The sequence below is a fragment of the Symphalangus syndactylus genome, chromosome 1, assembly GCF_028878055.3.
Source record: "Symphalangus syndactylus isolate Jambi chromosome 1, NHGRI_mSymSyn1-v2.1_pri, whole genome shotgun sequence".
Taxonomy (NCBI): domain Eukaryota; kingdom Metazoa; phylum Chordata; class Mammalia; order Primates; family Hylobatidae; genus Symphalangus; species Symphalangus syndactylus.
This window is the reverse complement of record NC_072423.2, coordinates 115,514,201-115,534,454: the sequence shown is the minus strand read 5'-3', so window position 1 is coordinate 115,534,454 and position 20,254 is coordinate 115,514,201. Positions and strand designations below refer to the sequence as shown.

The 20,254-nt window shown below is 42.1% G+C and overlaps 1 protein-coding gene across 10 annotated transcripts in view; it reads left to right on the top strand.

The window, feature by feature from the left end:
- LARS2 (leucyl-tRNA synthetase 2, mitochondrial) overlaps positions 1 to 20,254 on the top strand; it is a 167,995-nt gene that overhangs the window by 11,628 nt on the left and 136,113 nt on the right. For 7 of the 10 annotated variants that reach the window (XM_055280185.2, XM_063610900.1, XM_055280188.2 and 4 more), the window contains exons 3-4: positions 328 to 456; positions 18,841 to 18,932. In XM_055280185.2, the coding sequence (XP_055136160.2) occupies positions 328 to 456; positions 18,841 to 18,932 (221 nt within the window). The remainder of the gene's footprint in view (positions 1 to 327; positions 457 to 18,840; positions 18,933 to 20,254) is intronic. The other 3 variants (XM_063610888.1, XM_063610909.1, XM_063610893.1) reach the window with 1 other exon arrangement.

Below are 20,254 nucleotides of genomic sequence, written 5' to 3'. Positions count from 1 at the left end.
AGTCTCCAATCTCACCCAGGTCGCTGCAAATACTGTTAATTCATTCCTTTTAAAAAATAAGTTTTTAAAAGAGAAAAAAAAATAAGATATATAGGTAATTAACACTTAGAGGTTGTTTGGCATTATTTTGGACATTCTTTAGCTTAAACCAGGGCTTTGAATTTTGCTTTTTGACATTTTAATTGATTTACATTCTGGGAACAGTCTTTTTAAAAGGAAACTTTTAAAATGTTAAATTATTACTTTGTGTAAAATGCCAAAATATTATGTATACATGCGGAGTTCCCAGAAAATGCTTAATAAATACTCATTGTCATTCTTTCCTAGAAATCAAAGCCAAAATTTTACGTGCTTTCCATGTTCCCTTATCCTTCTGGTAAGCTGCACATGGGCCATGTGCGTGTCTACACCATCAGCGACACCATAGCACGGTTCCAGAAGATGAGAGGGATGCAGGTAAGAACAGGTACCTGCTGGAGCAGCCCTCGTCTGCCACACGCAGGGTTGGCATGTAGTAATATGTGTTCAAGACAAATGAAGAAAACCAACTTTAGTTAAGATTAGGACAGCTTTGAAGATGGACATGAAAAGCTCGGTGTTTCCTTTTATGGATTAGAAGATATTACAATAAAGCATCTAGGTTAATTGGGGGGCGGCCATGAGTTGGGTGTTGTGTTGGGGTGGAGATTGGATGGGAATGGGGTGAAAGGTAGATACGAATGTGGATAACACTGATAATCTTCCCAGGAGATGCTCACCCATGAGTAGAGAATCATTGTATAAGGAACTGAGGTCAATAGTACAAATACACATCAGTGCTATGAGTGGCAGGTGAGACTGCAAGATATTTCTTTCTGTTCTATTTGATATTTTCCATATTCTTTGAGCATGCATTTCTTTTCTTTTTTTTTTTTTTTTGAGACGGAGTCTTGCTCTGTCGCCCAGGCTGGAGTGCAGTGGCACAGTCTCGGCTCACTGCAACCTCCACCTCCCGGGTTCACGCCATTCTCCTGCCTCAGCCTCCTGAGTAGCTGGGACTACAGGTGCCTGCCACCACACCCAGTTAATTTTTTGTATTTTTAGTAGAGACAGGGTTTCACCATGTTAGCCAGGATGGTCTCAATCTCCGGGCCTCGTGATCTGCCCGCCTTGGCCTCCCAAAGTGTTGTGATTACAGGTGTGAGCCACCATGCCTGGCAGAGCATGTATTTATTTTCTAATGGAAAAAAATAATTTTTTTAAGAAAAGATATTTGGGGAGTAACAACTCTGGGGAGTTGGGGAAAGTGCGACTAAAGAAGGAACATCTGGTCTGGGCACCTGGCTCATGCCTGTAATTCCAGTGCTTTGGGAGGCCCAGGCAGGAGGATTACTTGAGCCCAGGAGTTCGAGACCAGCCAATGTAGCAAAACCCCATCTCCACAAAATATACAAAAAATTAGCTCAGCGTGATGGCACACACCTGTAGTCCCAGCTACTCAGGAGGCTGAAGTGGGAGAATCACTTGAACCTGGGAGGTCAAGGCTGCAGTGAGTTGTAATTGTGCCACTACACTCCAGCTTGGGCAACAGAGTGAGACGCTATCTTAAAAAAACAAAACAAAACTAATCCCAGCACTTTGGGAGGCCAAGGCGGGCGGATCACGAGGTCAGGAGATTGAGACCACGGTGAAACCCTGTCTCTACTAAAAAAAATACAAAAAATTAGCCGGGCGTGGTGGCAGGCGCCTGTAGTCCCAGCTACTCGGAGAGGCTGAGGCAGGAGAATGGCGTGAACCCGGGAGGCGGAGCTTGCAGTGAGCTGAGATTGCGCCACTGCACTCCAGCCTGGGCGAAAGAACGAGACTCCATCTCAAAAACAAAACAAAACAAAACAAAACAAAAAAACCTGATATGGGCCTTGAAGGATGACATGAAATTTATTGTGAAAGAGGAGGACAAACACCCTTCCTTGGCTGATGTGGGCCATTCCTCTTTACCCCATTGCCTGCTTTTTTTTTTTTTTAATTTTTTTGAGACAGGGTCTCATTTTGTCACCCCGGCTGGAGTGCTGTGGTTGCAATCACAGTTCACTGCAGCCTCTGACCTCCCAGGCTCAATGTCCGACTCTGTCTCCCAAGTAGCTGGGACTATAGGTGCGTGCCACCATGCTCAGTTAATTTTTTGTATTATTTGTAGAGACAGGGTTTCACCATGTTGTTCAGGCATGTCTTGAACTCCTGGGCTCAAGCAATCCACCCACCTCAGCCTCCCAAGGTGCTAGGATTATAGATATGAGCTACCGCACCTAGCCCAGAGCCTAATCTTTACTAGCAATCTTTAGCAACACATCATCTTTTAAGATGGGTGTTGGATAATCATAATAACTTCTTTAACCACCTACAAAATATGGCAGTATTGAAGAAGGGCTGAGAGCATGGCCCATTGAACCAAACTGCCAAGATTCAAATGCCAGCTCTTAATACTTACAAGCTGTGTGGCCTTTGAGTAGTTAATTAATTAACCTCTTCAACACCTTGTTTCCTCTCATCTATAAAATAGGGATAAAATAGTACCTGCCCCATTGGCCTGTTATAAGGATTCAAAGAGGATGACTAGGAAGCACTTAGATACCCAACACACAGTATGTAACCAATAAGTATTAGCAATTGCCAGCAGTGGACAGGAACCTGCTCACACCAGCTGCTGAGAGCCAACTATGTATACCTCTGCCCAATGTTGTGTTTATTAGTCACTTTGGCAGCTTGAAATCTGCCACTGAGGGAGTATTTACACCATGGTAATCAGCAAACCTACAAATCATGGCCTTTTCCTCCAGAGAGCCAATTGTTAATTAAACATTTACTGGAACCCCAGTGGCCATTGCTACTGTGAACCTGTCAGGGCCTATACAAATGATATCTACTGCCTCTCAGTTCTTTATATTTTATTTTAGCAAGGTAAGTGCATCCATTGTCATAACTGGTTTGAAATTTTATGCTGAGCTGACATTACCTGCAAGAAGTATTCCTAAAAGAGGGTCACGTTGTAATGTCTTTGTCACTTGAAGAATTAAATAACTTTATACTACCAAATTCAGAGATTTGTGTTCCACTTTAAGATGGCTGAGGGTGTTTGTCTCTCTGGCTTTTGTCAGATGTTATTTTTCCCAGATAACTGTTTTTCATTATTTCTGCTTTGTTTATTAGAAAGATGTGGGACAGGCCGGGCATGGTGGCTCATGCCTGTAATCCCAGCACTTTGGGAGGCCGAAGTGGGCAGATCACCTGAGGTCGGGAGGTCAAGACCAGCCTGACCAACATGGAGAAACCCCATCTGTACTAAAAATACAAAATTAGCCAGGCATGGTGGCCCGTGCTTGTAATCTGAGCTACTCAGGAGGCTAAGGCAGGAGAATTGCTTGAACCCGGGAGGCAGAGGTTGCAGTGAGCCAAGATCGCGCCATTGCACTCCAGCCTGGGCAACAAGAGCGAAACTCCGTCTCCAAAAACAAAACAAAACAAAAACAAACAAAAAAAAAAAAAAAAAAAAGAAAGAGGTGGGACAGAATGAATTGACTCTTTGCCTAAAGTACAATTCTTTATCTCACTGTGATAATTTAGTTGTGATTCTTTAATTAGATTTGTCTTAATTTTTTTTAACTTATGCCAACTTATTTCGGACAATTAGTGAGTGCAGGCAAATTGCCAACAATTAAGCTTTTTTTGTTTGTTTGTTTTTTTGAGGCGGAGCTTCGCTCTTGTTGCCCAGGCTGGAGTGCAATGGTGCGATGTCGGCCCACTGCAACCTCCGCCTCCTGGGTTCTAACAATTCTCCTGCCTCAGCCTTCCAAGTAGCTGAGATTACAGGCACCCACCACCATACTCAGCTAATTTTTGTATTTTAGTAGAGACGGGGTTTCACCATGTTGGTCAGGTTTGTCTCGAACTCCTGACCTCAGGTGATCCGCCCACCTTGGGACCGTTAAGCTTTTATAGCAAAACTGTACATTTATGATAGGGTGCAGGGAAGCCTGTTAGCAAAACAGGTGGTTGAGGGGGTTGTAGGTGGGATTCTAATTTCCTTGGATGGGATGAGATATTACAGAGGAGGCTCAAGGCAGAGCCCCAGGCCCACAGGAACTGGTACCCTTGCAGGCAGCTCAGGCCCAAAAGACAAGGAGTCCTCCTACCATATCTGAAGCCTAAGGTCAGGCTAGACCCAGAAATTGAACAACCTAGATTTGAACCTACCACTTTCTAGCCAAGTGACTCTGCAGAGTCATTTAATGTCTCTGTGTCCCACTTTCTTAATCTTTAACATAGGGATAACAATACTTTATTCCTCACAGGGTTATGAGGATTAGATGAGATAGTGCTTGTATCTGGCACATAATAATCCCATAATAAGTGATAGCTGTAATTATTATTTATACTGATCTGATTCCTCAGAGCTGCTTAGGAAGGTGATTTGTCACCATTTAATAAATGAATCCTGTAATTCATGTTATCCATCTGTGGCTTGATTTGCTTCTTATGGTTGAAACCACTATTTGTTATTGGTTGATGGTTTCTTAGTCTGTGTGATCAGCAGATACCTAAGGTTGTCTTTTTGTTTCACAGTTTCAGTTGCTGTGTTTAAGATAACAAGCCCTCTTTTCAGGGTGTTCTCTAGGTTCTCCTGAAATTAATTTCTTATTAATTTTCATAGTTCATATTTAAGTCACAGCATCTCAGATACAACCACCAAATCTGGTGAAAACTTTTCTGGCCATTTTTAAGTGATGTGGGAAAAGAGAAACAGAAATCTTGGTTTCATTGTCAGTAATGTGAAAGAAAGTCTGTTGAGCTTCCTTGTCATTTTAAAATCTTTCCTGCCCAATGTCAGGATTGGTCCCTGAGATTGAATAGACTTGGACTCAAGATATGTTTAACGATCCTCACTCTAAGCAGGGAAGAAATATCTAATCTGGGCCTGCCAAACAGGGTCTGCCACATGTATTGATTAATTCAGTCAGTAAATAAACATTGAGCACCAGCTTTATTCTCAAATGGAGATACATGAAATAGTTCTAAGGCACACTAAGAATAGCATTATCTCCGCCTCCCAGGTTCAAGCAGTTCTCCTGCCTCAGCCTCCCGAGTAGCTGGGATTATAGGTACACGCCACCACACCCGGCTAATTTTTGTATTTTTAGTAGAGATAGGGTTTCCATGTTGGCCAGGCTGGTCTAGAACTCCTGACCTCAGGTGATCTGCCTGCCTCAGCCTCTCAAAGTGCTGGGATTACAGGTGTGAGCCACTGTGTCCGGCCAGTCCTTGCTATTTTTCAAAGTCCATTTAAATTCTTACTTCTACCATAAACCCATCCCTCAATTCTCCAGTTCACATTTGTTACGAAATAATTTAGCACTTATAGTCAGAACCACAAACTAGGGAAATCTATATGTCATCCACATGTTGTTTTATCTGCCCAATAATATAAGCTTCTCGGTGGCAGGGAAGGTGTTTCTAACTTCTTTTGTGTTAGCATGTCAAGTTTTTTTTTTTTTTTTCTTTTCCTTTATACAAGATGGGGTCTCGCCATGTTGACCAGGCTGGTCTTGAACTCCTGGCCTCAAGCAATCCTCCCACCTTGGCCTCCCAAAGTGCTAGGATTACAGGCATGAGCCACCACACCCAACCATCATGTCAGGTTTTTAATGGTCAAATGTAACTAACATGTTTTTAGGTCTACAGCCTATAAGGTCCTTTGTTCCCAAGGAGTTTATAATCTGATAAGCCTCAACTGTTTGTGAGTTGATTGATTCAATGGATGTTTTTAAAAGCATACAACTCCTTTGTTTAAGTCTGGACTAAGTGTTCATTGTGCATATATAGCCCAGAATAATGTTTCTCAAAGTTTAGAACTCACGTATCCCAGTGACAAAATCCTTGGGCTCAAGTTTGGTAAATATTGAATTAAAAGTTAAACTCTGTCATTCTAGATGATTACTTGACATTTAGATGATTATAAATACAAAGGCAACCCCAGACACCGAATTCATGTGCAAGTTCTTGGTGATCTGGTTTATCAATCAGGAAAAATTAGACCATGCTGCTATAATAAACAATCCCCAAATCTTAGTGGCTTAAAACAAGAAAATTTCGTTTCTTGCTTTTGCTACATGCCTAGCAGGAGGGCTCAGTTCAAGGTAGTCAGGACCTGGATGATGGCTATTCTTACCTCAGTGAGTGCCTCCCCATCTCTGTGGCTGGGAGAAGGGGGTGTAGTGAATCCCCACTGGCTCTTAAATCTTCCACTTGGACTCAAGTCACTTCCACTGACATGGCCACATCCAACCTCAAAGAGGGTAAAGAATATTCCCATCATGTGCCAGGGTGGTGAGGAGGATCAAAATGTTTGTGAACAGCTCCAATGACCCCATCTAAGGTGATCTAGTTGACCCCGAATATTCTTATCTTGGGTAATCTTTTTAAAAATTATTGATGTAAAAGTATACATTTAGAAACCATCAGGGAGACTAGCAGACTTCTCAACTGGAGCCTGTGGAATTTGAGAAACATTGCTCAGAGTATGAAGTTGTTGCCATCAAGTTTGGCATCCAACCATTTATGCTCTGTAAAAATTTCTCTGTGTGTCCATGATTCTTAAACATTAGGGTGCATAATGATCCCCTGAGGAGTTTGCTAAAAAGGCAGGTTGTGATATAGTCCTGAGTGAGGCTCAGGAATTGGTATTTAAATAAGCATTTCAGGTAGTTCTGATGTTAAGTGCTCTCCCAGATTTGACACTTAGATGAATAGAATCGGATGCTCCACAGAGCCAAATGGACATGGTTCTCTAGGTTCGAAAATACATCCCATTGAAATGAGAAGAAAGCTAAAGGTCACAAGCAGCTGAGCAGACACACACAGATTAGATGCAGACTGTATGTAGAGGGGCAGGTGGTTTGGGGGTGATGAATCAATTAGGAAACGGGGTTAGTCAAAGCAGTGATGGTGTCTGCCCTACCTGCATCATGGATTTGTTGTGAGGTTTGTGTATGTGAGATGATCACTGAGAAAACCCTCTAAAAACAATATGCAATTTTCAAGTGTAACCCAATTAATAGTAGCAATAAAAAGAGAGTCCTGAGGTTTGCATGTTTGAGCAGGGGCCATTTGAAGCCAGAGATAAATTATTCTCTTTCAGTAATCAGAAAAGGCTGTACTGCCAATCGATTTCTTCTTAAACTCATAGAATGCCTGATGACATATTTAAAACTTAGCTCCATATGGTGATTTTGTTGTGTTTTCATATGTTGTATGCACAGATGGTTGGAAAATAAAATTCTCCACCTCCCACCTCGGCTGGTCTCCCCAGCACCTTCTGGTCCAGAAGCCGGGTGATAAAAGCATCAAGGTGCCAAGTCCCCCTCACAGAGTTGGGCTTGGACTAATTGCCTCAGGCAAAAAGCCACCAGGCATTGCCCAAGTAGAAGAGTTTTCTGCTTGGGCCTTTTTGCTATTCACTGCGGAGGAGGAAGAAAATTGAGGCTATGTGTCTGGCAGCTGCATAATCATAATATAATTATCCACAAATATCAGGAAGCAAGGGAAGTTCTTAGCAAGTAAACAATAATGTACGTTCCATCAGTTTTCAGTTTGCCAGTCAGTCAACAAGTGTTTATGAAGTGCCCGGAGAGTGCATAGCATGGCATTTAGTTTTCAAATTTGCAAATCTCTGTAGCATCTGAAAGTAGATAGTGAATTTCCAGGGCATATTCTCTCAGATGTCCTTCAAAGGAGAGAACGAACTGCTGGTCCAGTGCCTTGATTGGAAACTGGCTGATTTATCTGCCTGTCACATCCCTTCACATTCCCTAAGGAGGTCTGCTGCTTTGGGCCTAGGTACTGTCATTTGGTTTTTATAATCTGAAGTATTCACTTGATTTTTGTCCCCCATCTGTAATAATGGTAAGTTATTACACTTGCTAAACAAAATTAAATATTGTGTTTCTCATTTCTTGGAAATAAGAAGTGTTGAACATACTCCAAAGACACCATGACACTCTGAAAATAGCAGTTTTTGGAGAAGCAGTAACCATGGTTGCTCTCAATTAGAAGCTGAATTAGTTTCAAATATAAAATTTTGTTTTGATGAAGGGGAGAGAAAGCTGGTAATCCCTAGGGGACTGGTTGGCCCTTTCATAGTAACAGTTACGCTGCTTCCCTCTCTACTGGGAAGGCAGATGACCAGCTGCCTGGGCTTCCTTCCCTTCCATCGCCAAGCTCTACTCAGTCTTACTTCTTATGTCGGATGAACAACTATCTCTTTGCCTCTTTAAAATAATTCCTTCTTTTAAAAAATATATTTTAAAATTGTACATGAATTTCCATATTCCGCCTATAAGAAAAAGAAATACAATATAGATAAGTCTGTAGTCCCCTTTGGGCACCCATTTCTGCATCAGGCCCCCCCGCCCCCAGGCAGTAACCTCTGGCATTTTCCAGGTTATATGCCTTTAGAGCCTTCTCTGTCTGTTATATGGAACTGTGTTTTCTCCTGCATCTCTTTCTTCTACTTCTTCTAGTTTGCTTGCCATCCATCCTGCCTGCCAACTCCGAGACACCAAGGCTCACCCTGGAGCAGGGCAAGGGAGGGCAGAAGACCCTACCAGGGTGTGCCATGGCCATGTGGCTACCGGGCCTCACCCCCTGGCCAGGGCTCTGACCCCTGTGTTTTTGTCATCAGTAACTCCTGGTCTTCCATGGTAACAGCTGGCCCCCACTCCTCTCTGATCTCAAAGTAAGGCAGGTTATGCAGTCCTGCTAGCGTTCTTGCGCTGGTCCTTGACCAGTTTGCTGTTAGATCCATCCCTTGCTTTTTGTACGGCAGAAGGGCTGACTCCTGCAGGTCAGGTTCCCAAGCTGGCCCCCTCCTGGTTTTGAACAATAGGAAATCCTGGTAACATTGGAGGACAGGAGAAAGGGAGAGGCCAGAAAATTTCTCTCTCTCTCTTTCTCTCTCTCTCTCTGCCCTGGTTTGGTCTTCACTAATCCAGTTCCATCTGGGCAGTCCAGCCTGTTTGAGCTTCTGCAGCTGAGATCAGCCTTTGGGCTTTGTTAACTCTGCTTTCTCACTTTGTCTCTGCAGTCTAGAGATTGTGGTAATGTCCTGCCCTTCCAAATTGCTAGGTAGATTCACCCATTTCCTTGGCTTCCCACTCAACTTTAAATATGTAGAGTATTTATTATACGAACCAGGTGGAAGTGATGGTTTTTCAGACTTTGGAAGTTTATTTTATGGATTTCCAAGTTATTGCTACTGGTACTTTTTCTTGATTCCATCTCTGAGTAGTATTACATTTATTATTTCAAAATTATCATTAGTAGTCTTCTGCCACCCTCTGTGATATCACATTCCTATCTTTCCAAATTGACATGATATATATTTCAAAGTGTATTTTCCGTAGATGTTTTTAAAAATAAAATACGTGGAAAAAATATTCTGAAGCTGCAGAATGCATTCATGTTCAAGAAGTTAACTTCTAGGAAGTTGAGAGGGTTCAGGTGGGCTCAAGCATATAAATAGAGATGCCAGTAATTTATTTTTATTTTTATTTTTATTTTTTTAGGGAAATTGCCTAGTTAGCACATGTGAGCTGTAAGTTCAGTTCAGTTCAGTTACTTTTTCAACTGTGGATGGATTAAAATAAGTTATGATGATAGAAAGAAAGGAATTGGAATTTTTAAAACCTAAAAGGAGAGTTTGGAGTTCTTCCCAGTGAATGGATAATCTTGGCCATAGAGAAATCAAGGGCAAGAAAGTGTACCATGTATCTAGAGGTATTTGATCCGGACAGTGCATGAGACATGTACAAGGCTGGCAAAGGAAGCACCTGACCCAGTGTCTTTCACATAAATAGGCCATAACAACTTGACCAAAAAATAGAAGCTGCTGTCTGTGGGAGAAGGGATAAGCTTTGGTATTTTGTAATACTGTTGTGGGTCTTCACTTTGTTTCCCCCTTGACAGTGGTGAATCATCTTATAGAACAAAAGTGAGCTTTGCGCTTGGTCACTGGGCTCTAGGAAACCCAGGGTATAGAAACAAAGAGACCCTTTCCAATTTTGTGGAAATTTGGCTCAGAGACATTTATTCCAATGCTCTGGCTCATGGTGAGAAGAACAATTCTGACTTCAAGATGCAAAAAGGCCTTCCCACAATCTGATTCTGTTATTCTCTCTAGGGCAAACATTTGGTTTTTTTGTTAATTTTTGGTAAGAATCTGAAATATTAAGAAACTTTAAGATTTTTCTAACTTTATTTTCATGGACAGCTTAGATAACATGTAAGCTAAGAATATCTTTCCATGTTAATTCTATCTGAAAACAAAAATAGAAATGAACAAGTATATTATGTAAATCTAGGCTGGTTTTTGTGACAGTCTCTGTATTGCCTTTATTTAAAAATATGGACGGCACCTAACAGAATGTTAATAGGCAGAAACATTGAATTGGTGCCATTTTGGCAGTTCTGACAAAAAAACCAAGTGGTAATTAAGTTTCCCCCCTTTCTTGTGGAACAGTTACACAACAGTTACATTATTCTGCCAGTGACACAGCCCTAGGAGAATTTAAAGCACAGCTGGAAGCTGCTCAGGTGTTGTCCTTGAAGTATTGCAGAACTTTCTAGTAATACTGCCCGTATCCCCAGCATTGGATTCTTTTTTTTTTTGCTCTTGAAATTTAAAAAGAAAAAGAGAAAGAATTGCAGAACTTAGTAGCAAATACAGAAGAATGTTTGTCATCTATGGATCAAGCAATATTCAAGTGAAAATTGTAGCCTAAACAGTGTTTGTTTTAGTCATGATTCTTGTCTACCATGGACTAAAAACCCAGCTTAGACCAGCTTAAGCAAAAAGGGAGGCTTTGTTTTTACAGATCCTGAAACTCACAGAATCAAAGGAAATGTAGGAGCTGGGCCCACTGGGTATTGGGACTAGGTCCTTTAAGTACAGCAATTTCCCGTCTCTCTCCATTTCCTGTTTCTGCTTCTCTCCATATGACAGCTTTATTTTCTCAGACATTTCTACAAGCTAGGGGGCAGAGCCACCTGAAGCCCTTATGGCTTCTGACCAAGGAGAAAAGAGAGTCCTGTCCTCCTCCAGTGTTCCGCCTTACTCCGTACAAGCCTAGAGCTGTCTGGGGAAAGATTCAGGCACTTGCCTCTCTATCTAGCCAGGGGGATGAGTTTTTAAGATTGGCAGTTCGCACTAACACTATATTAAGTTGGACGCAGAACAGTTTCCTAGAAGGGGAAGATGCTGTTTGAGAGGATGAAACGCTTTGGGTCTGCCACATTTAGTAAGAGGGAAAGAGACCTCAAGTCTCAACTGGATTGGGATATGTCCAGTCAGTTTCTTAAAACTGCATAGAATAGATATACTCAGGGAATGTTAGAATTTTTAGAAAAGACATATATGCACTGCGGGGGTCTAACTCACAGACCCTGACCCAGCAACAAATGAATAACATACACTGACACAGATAGTATGCCTGTCAGTCCAGCTGAGCATCTGGGCCACTTACAGACTCCAAGGAGTGTGCTGTAAAGAGTTGCAGCCGAGGCCCTGACTCACTGGCCCTTACGGCATTTATTCTGCACACATTTAATGACAAAGGCTTAGAGTAAACACCACTATAGGAAAATTGACCTGGTTCCCGACACCCCTAGTAGAGAGCAGTTATGCACCCGAGGTTGATCAAAGGTTGGTCTTAGGATCACATGAGTAAACAAGCTATTTAGATAAACTACATTCCTTTGTACCTACTTTAAGCCATTTACTCAAGGTAAGGATTAGGCAGCTTTCAGCCTTAACCCTATCCTGAGACTTTTGCAAAACCTTCCAGCCTTCCAAGAAGATTTGTGTCTATATCCTATAACTTCATCTTAAAGTTTTTCCCACCAGCCTGACTGAACTCCCACAATGCACACATACATATTTTGTACAGAGATCCCTGATATAATGTTAAATGAAAAAAGGTCATAAAATAATGTGTATAATCATTTCTATTTTCTTTCTCTTTTTAAAATAATCTTTTTAACTTTTTTTTTTTTTTTTGAGGCAGAGTCTTGCTGTCGCCCAGGCTGGAGTGCAGTGGCGCGATCTCGGCTCACTGCAGGCTCCGCCCCCCGGGGTTCACGCCATTCTCCTGCCTCAGCCTCCCAAGTAGCTGGGACTACAGGCGCCCGCCACCTCGCCTGGCTGATTTTTTTTGTATTTTTAGTAGAGACGGGGTTTCACCGTGTTAGCCAGGATGGTCTCGATCTCCTGACCTCGTGATCCGCCTGCCTTGGCCTCCCAAAGTGCTGGGATTACAGGCGTGAGCCACCGCGCCCGGCCTAATCTTTTTAACTTTTTTAAAAAAAATTTATTTTAGGTTCAGGAGTACATGTGCAGGTTATATAGCTATACTCCTGCGAGAGTTTACCTAGATTATTTTGTGACCCAGGTACTAAGCCTAGTACCCAATAGTTGTTTTTTCTGCTCCTCTCCCTCCTCCCACCCACCACCCTCAGGTAGGCCCCAGTATCTGTTGTTCCCCTTTGTGTCTGTGTGTTCTTATCATTTAGCTCCCACTTATAAGTGAGAACATGTGGTATTTGTTTTTTGGCCTGCATTAGTTTGCTGAGGAAAATGGCCTCCAGCTCCATCCATGTTGCTGCAGAGGACATGATCTTGTTCTTTTTTTATGGCTGCATAGTATTCTATGCTGTAAACGTACCACATTTTCTTTATCCAGTCTACCATTGATGGTCATTTAGGTTGAGTCCAAGTCTTTGCTATTGTGAATAGTGCTGCAGTGAACATACGTGTGGATGTGTCTGTATGACAGAACAATTTATAATCCTTTGGGTATATACCCAGTAGTGGGATTGCTGGGTCAAATGGTAATTCTGTTTTCAGCTTTTTGAAGAATCCCTACACTAGTTTCCACAATGGTTGAACCAATTTATGCTCCCACCAAGAGTGTGTAAGCCTTCCCTTTTCTCTGCAAAGGTTCTATTTTCATGAAAACAAATAAGCAGGCTCCTATATATGTGTACATATGTTTGTATGTATGTATTTGAGTGGGGAGATAGATGTGGAAGGAAACAAAGGCTGGTGATATTGGTTACATCATTGACGAGTAGTGACCAGGAATTAAAAATAAACTTTGCCTTTATTTATCATTGTACTGTGCCATTTCATTTGTTAAATTAAGCTTGTATCACTTTTGTAATTTGAAAAAACATCAACTTACGTAAAAAGAAAAGCAGCCTATTCTGATTGACCCCAGGATGGGTGTGGATGCAGGAACTGAAGACAGTAGCTTGGGATCATCTCAGCCTGGAAATCCAAGGTGTCCCAGATTCCCAAGACTGGGAAATGCAGCATAGGATGTGGAAAGCCAGCCTCCCCTGGGGCAACAGCAAGCTTGAGAGGTCCACAGAACTGCTTGTTCACTAAGCATATATCCCTTACAGAAAGCAGTTTTGAGTGGGTCACATCCACCACCACCTTCAATATGGCAAAGTCTACTGTAGGGCAGAGTCCTTGCCTGGGGCAATTGGAGGCAGGCCCCGTCCTTCCAGTGCACAGATGGCTGCCTTCTGCTGATGGACTGCTCCTGGTCCAATCAGGTGTGGCAAGAACAGCCGGGCTGCTTTTAATTGAAGCACCTGATGGGAATCATTAATTATTCAGGAAAGAAGAACTGCTGGGCCTCTTTTACTGAAAAGGGGGCCAAGTACTTGACTGGCCCTTTGAGCCTGCGTGGTCTGTTCAGTTTGGGTAAGAACTTCCAATGCCTAGCACTAACCTTCTGCAGAGGCTTGTTAGAAGTAACCCACCCTTAGGAATGTACATGTATGTGTGAGGATCTGTGTGAGATTTAGGTATTAATATCTTCCGTCCTCTTGTCAGAAAGCAACTGTATTAAATGTGGCCAAAGAGATGGAGGCTGAAATTGTGACAAGGTAATCAGTGATGTGCGATGCTGTGAGATGCTAAAGATCAAGAAAGCAGACAGCCGCAGCTGCCACAGCAGCAAGTGCTGCCGTTTATTGGGTGCCTGTGCTGTGCTGGGCACCATGCTAGATGTGCCACAGACATCATGAACATGTAATGCTCAATAATTCAAGGTAGCTGGTTTCAGTCACCATTTATAGTTGAGACTCAGAATTAGTAAGTAATGTGCCTCAGGCTCCACTGATAGTAAACAGGCAGAGTTAGATTTAGCCCTCAACAGGCTCCTGGAGAACAAGCCTTTGTTAGCATTTCCTATGCACTAGCCAAAGGAGTAAGAGCAGCTCTATTTTAGAGAGATGGTCTCAGTTCTTTAGATGGAATTGTTTCATCGGACTACTAAAAATCAACTTACAAAATATTAATGTGCATAGTGGAAGTATGCCTTTAAGGTAAGTGACTCCAACCACTGGAAGGGATATGCCTGTTCTCTTACTGCTGCCTGCTAAGACAGGGGCTTATGAGAGAACAGATCTGGCAACTGGGATTGCAAGATGCACCTAGGTTAGGACACTCTGAAGTGTAAGTGCTTATGGGACCTGAGGCAGAGGTGGCCAGTGGGTAGTACTGGTGTGCTTGTGCTGGACATAAAGATGGAGGAAAACTCCGGGTGCTCATATGCAGGTGGAAGTGTGGTTCGCTGCAGTCTTTCTGGGGATGCCATTTGGCTGTAAATGTCAAATGTCTTAAAATTTTTCATACCCTTTTACCCTGTAGTTGCACTTCTAGAAATTTTTCTAAAGGGAATGTTAAAAGTATGTACAAAGATTTATGCCCAAGAATGTTCATCCTGGCCTTTTTTATAATGGTGAAAAATGGAAATAACTTTTAGGAAAACAAATATAGCTGGTCATTCAAAGCAGTCACTAACAGGCTGCATTGACAGCATGTACAGTGAAAAAACAGGAGATAAAAATACATATATAAATAATATATTCTCAATTTTTAAACACTGGATACAAATTTACCAGATGTAACTGGTACGTGTATGGCTGTATGGTAGAATAACAGGTGAGTCTTATTTTCTTCTGTTTTTCTCTACTTACCAAATTATGGTGAATATGTAATTATGGAAGAAAACAAGACCTATTTCTTTAGTTGAAAATGTCCCATTCTGATATGCCTGTGTGGTGAGGTGGTGCCAGTAAGTGCCTCTGAGTATTCGTCATTATTTTAAGGAAATGCGTGCGAACATAAGCCCACCTTCTCTGCATGATCAAAAAGCAAAGTAAGGGGCCAGGGGCAGTGGCTCATGCCTGTAATCCTGGCACTTTGGGAGGCAGAAGGATAGCTTGCAGCCAGGAGTTTGAGGTTACAGTGAGCTGATCATGGCGCCACTGCACTTCAGCCTCGGCAACCAAACAAGACCCTGTCTCTTAAAAAAAAAAAAAAGGGCAGCAAAATAAAAACTTATCCCAGGTTGACAGCCCACGAACTTGATAGGAAATAAGAGGGTCAACTGGAATGGGCTGTTTTCTATAATAGAAGTATCAGAGTCTTCTTGGTCAGTCCTTCCCCACAGGCAGGCTTCAGAAAGAAGTGGTGTCTGTGGTTGTGTGGCTGGATTCAGTTTCAGAGAATGGCAGGGGACTGAATTTTGTAAGCAGTGTGTCTTTCCTGACAGGGGCAGGGAGCCTGGCTTCCTGAGACTGTCCCCTGATGCCACAGCAGATGTGTCAAACCGTTTTTCCTGCTCATGGCATGTAGTTAGTTTGAGAAAACTTGATAGTGAAGCTGCCAGCTCAGCTGTAACTGGCCACTCATTTGCAGACAGGAATGCCTTACTGGCCTGTGCTTGCTTAACGTAATTGCTTCTTCTTTTTTTTTTTTTTTTTTGCAATTCTTTGAAGTTTATTGATACTTGCTTCATATGGCCCATATTTGGTTAAAATTAATAATGTACCTTGTGCACCCAAAAGAATATGTGTTCTGCCATTGTGCAGTAAAAGGTCATGGTTAGTTATATAGGTGTAGATAGATAGATGGTAAATAGTTCATAGATAGATTGGATTTTACACTATCTTCATAAATAACACACATGTGCATATTAATATGCACTCATTCTTTGACCTCTATTTTTTTTTCCAATGATTTTGCCAAATTTCTTTTTTTTTCTTTCTTTTTTATTATTATTATACTTTAAGTTTTAGGGTACATGTGCCCAATGTGCAGGTTTGTTACATATGTATCCATGTGCCATATTGGTGTGCTGCACCCATTAACTCGTCATTTAGCATTAGGTATATCTCCTAATGCTGTCCCTCCCCCCCTCCCCCCACCCCACAACAGTCCCCGGAGTGTGATGTTCCACTTCCTGTGTCCATGTGTTCTCATTGTTCAGTTCCCAGCTATGAGTGAGAACATGCGGTGTTTGGTTTTTTGTCCTTGCGATAGTTTACTGAGAATGATGGTTTGCAGTTTCATCCATGTCCCTACAAAGGACATGAACTCATCATTTTTTATGGCTGCATAGTATTCCATGGTCGTAATTGCTTCTAGGGTACTCACTCCTGCTGGGCCACAGTTGCTTGAACAGTCAAATAAGGGATTGGGGGGTAGGGGATATATCTCAAAAGCTTCTTTGTGCTTGAAGATTTGTGATTCCTTGTTCTTTGGAGAATGAAAATGTCTTCTAGAAGGTGATTAGAGAGCAGTACTCTTTAGAAATAATAATACTGGTGGCTAACATTATATACAGCACTTTACTGTGTGGCAGGCACTATTCTCAGTACTTTTCTTAAATTAACTCATTTAATCATCACAGTGATCCAATGAGGTAGTTATGCTATCATCCCCATTTTATAGATGATGAAACTGAGGAGAAGAACCTACACATGGAACATTTCTTATACCAAAAGCATAGCTAGTGGTTTGCAATTAATTTAAAAATATTGGCTGTTTTAGGCCAGGCTCAGTGGCTCACTCCTGTAATCCCAGCACTTTGGGAGGCAGAGGCAGACAGATCACTTGAGGCCAGGAGTTCGAGACCAGGCTGGCCAACATCGCGAAACCCCATCTCTACTAAAAATACAAAAATTAGCCTGGCATGGTGGTGTGTGCCTGTAATCCCAGCTACTGGGGAGGCTCAGACAGGAGGATCACTTGAACCTGGGAGGCGGAGGTTACAGTGAGCCGAGATCACACCATTGCATTCCAGCCTGGGCAACAGAGCAAGACTCCGTCTCAAAAAAAAAAAAAAAAAAAAAAAAAAAAAAAATATATATATATATATATATATATATAGAGAGAGAGAGAGAGAGAGAGAGGCTATTTTAGAAATTAGTGTAAATGATGTATAGGGCTTGGTCCAAAGCCTTACTTTTATCTGGTCTCAAAAGTTACTCTCTGGAATACCTTTTCTGCTGCGTTCCTGTGTATTTTTCTTAGTTTTCATCTATCTGGCTGTTTGGGTAGAGGTGGGGGTTTCCTTTCCTTACTGGTAGGGAAGAAAGGGATGAACTTCAGTACTTCAGTAGTTGGGCATGGTGGCGAATGCCTGTAATCCCAGCTACTCGGGAAGCTGAGGCAGGAGGATTGCTTGAACCGAGGAGACGCTCCAACCTGGGCAACAGAGTGAGACATTGTCTTGGGGGAAAAAAAAAGAAAGGGATGAACTTTAGGAAGAAATGGGGAGTGGGCCTTTCAGAAGAGTGTTGCTTCAATCAGGGGAGAGATAGAGATAGAAGAAAGAAGTGTGAAACTCTCGTGTCTGGAGCAACCTGGAGCAGGGTGCTGAATTATGTACATTAAAGAGGGACTGTGTGCCAAATTCAGGCAAGCCGTGAGAAAGGGACAGGTCCGGGCCACTGAGGAGGGTTGGGATGAACTTTCTTAGGTCTGGGTAGAGCTGGGACTGCCTAGAGCCGCCAGTGTGGTCATTATGCATGTCCTCTGCAATGCTGTCCAGTAGGGCTTTCTGCCATGATTTGAATATCCAATATCTGCACTATCTGGTTCAGTGTCCACCAGTCATATGTGTCTGCTGCACACTTGAAAGGTGGCTGGTGAGACTGAAGAACTGCATTTTTAATTTAATTTTAATTAAGTTTAAATGTAATAGCTATGTGTGGCTAGTGGCTACCATATTGGACAGCACAGCTCCATAAATGAAAAATACTAGCCAGGTGTGGTGGCTCACGCCTGTAATCCCAGCACTTTGGGAGGCCGAGGCGGGCAGATCACGAGGTCAGGAGATCGAGACCATCCTGGCTAACACGGTGAAACCCCGTCTCTACTAAAAATACAAAAAAATTAGCCGGGCGTGGTGGCGGGCGCCTGTAGTCCCAGCTACTCAGGAGGCTGAGGCAGGAGAATGGCGCGAACCCGGGAGGCGGACCTTGCAGTGAGCCGAGATCACGCCACTGCACTCCAGCCTGGGTGAAAGTGCCAGACTCTGTCTCAAAAAAAAAAAAAAAAAAAAATACTGACATGAGCATTTTGAAAGCCTATACATTATGTGTGTGTGTGTGTGTATATCTATATATATATTTGAAACTGAAAGAAACTCTTTAAAATTTCAGAAAAACAATTCGGGTTCAACATAGAGACTATAGAAAAGAAGAAAATAAAAAGTACTCATGAAAACACCTCCTCAGAGGTAACTTATTGGTACTTTGCATGTAACCTTATAAGTTGTCTTCTATGGTTATGTCATAGGTAGCCAGCTGGCTGTCAGGTGCATAACCTGAAATCATCCAGCAAAGGATAAGTCATGTTAGCAGGAGAGAGTGCTGAGTTTGCCCCAGAAGGCGATACCAATGGAGTTCTTAGTGATTTGCCATGGTTGATGTTTCTCTTCTGGGTCCTAGGTCATAAACCCCATGGGATGGGATGCTTTTGGATTGCCTGCTGAAAATGCCGCAATCGAGAGGAATCTACATCCAGAAAGTTGGACACAAAGGTAAGTGTTCACAGGCATATTCAAATACTTGCATAAAAAAACCTTAAAAAAAATTTTTTTAACCTGTGCATAAAAAATGGAAAGCAAAGCAAACAAAACACTGCAGCATACCAAGAGATAAATAAGATTGTATATATTGGTGTTTATCTTTTAACATATTGTATTCTTATCTAAGAAATATTCAAAGAGGGTTTTGGATATTTGATCATGTGTTCATTTTGATGCTTTGTTATTTACAGTTATTTTTCCTTTGAGTATTTACATTCAGTAGGAAAAAGAAGAGGGTTGCATTTGTTAAATTTCTATAATGCTTCTGGTCTTCTTGACCGTAGTTTTACTATATCCAAATACTACATTATAATTTTCTCTGAAAATTCAGTTTATTTTTTGCCTTCACCATTCAGAAGCAAGAGGAACTTACGCATTCCATGTAGAAATATATGGCCTCTTTATTCTGGGTGTGGTTTTCTCCAAGGCGAAACACACTCCCAATCCCACCCAGACCTCAGGCTTCCACTACATGTGGGCCAGCGGTGCTCATTCCTCTCCCTCCTGCTAAAGTCCTGAGGTCCTCACCCTAGAACTTGGCAGAATCCTCTGGGGCCACTGCATCAGCTCATTTCACAAAGGCCTGGGACCCTTCCCCATGCCACCCCTTAGAGAGACAGAAGGGCAGTTCCAGGGCCTGTGCCCAGTGTCTCTTACCTCTCTTTGTTCTAGCTTACCCAAGGATACATTGCAAAAACATCTACTGTACATACTATGTACACACTATGTACATACTCTGTACATGCTCTGTACATACTCTGTACTGTACATACTCTGTACAGTACATACTCTGTACATACTCTGTACTGTACATACTCTGTACAGTACATACTATGTACAGTATATACTGTGTACGTACATAGTATGTACTGTACATACATTGTAAAAACATCTACTGTCCATACTGTGTCATCCAGGTCTCTTTTTTCTTCCTAATCCCTAGCTTCTACTTTTCTAGTAATGTTTAATTCTAGATTAATTAGTTTTATCACTAGATTTTATGTAGTGATAAAAAAGAGGAGGAAATGATGATTCAAATAAAGTGGATCAAACATGGCTTATTTTGATATAAGCTAGACGAGGAGTTGGCAAACTACGGCCTGTGGGCCAAATCTGGCCCTACCTGTTTCTGTATATCAAGTTTTATTGGAACACAGTCAAATCCATTTGTTTACATATTGTCCGTGTCTGCTTCCGTGAGTGAGACAGTGGCAGAGATGAGTAGTTGTGATAGAGACTGATTGGCTCACAAAGCTGAAAGCATTCATCATCTG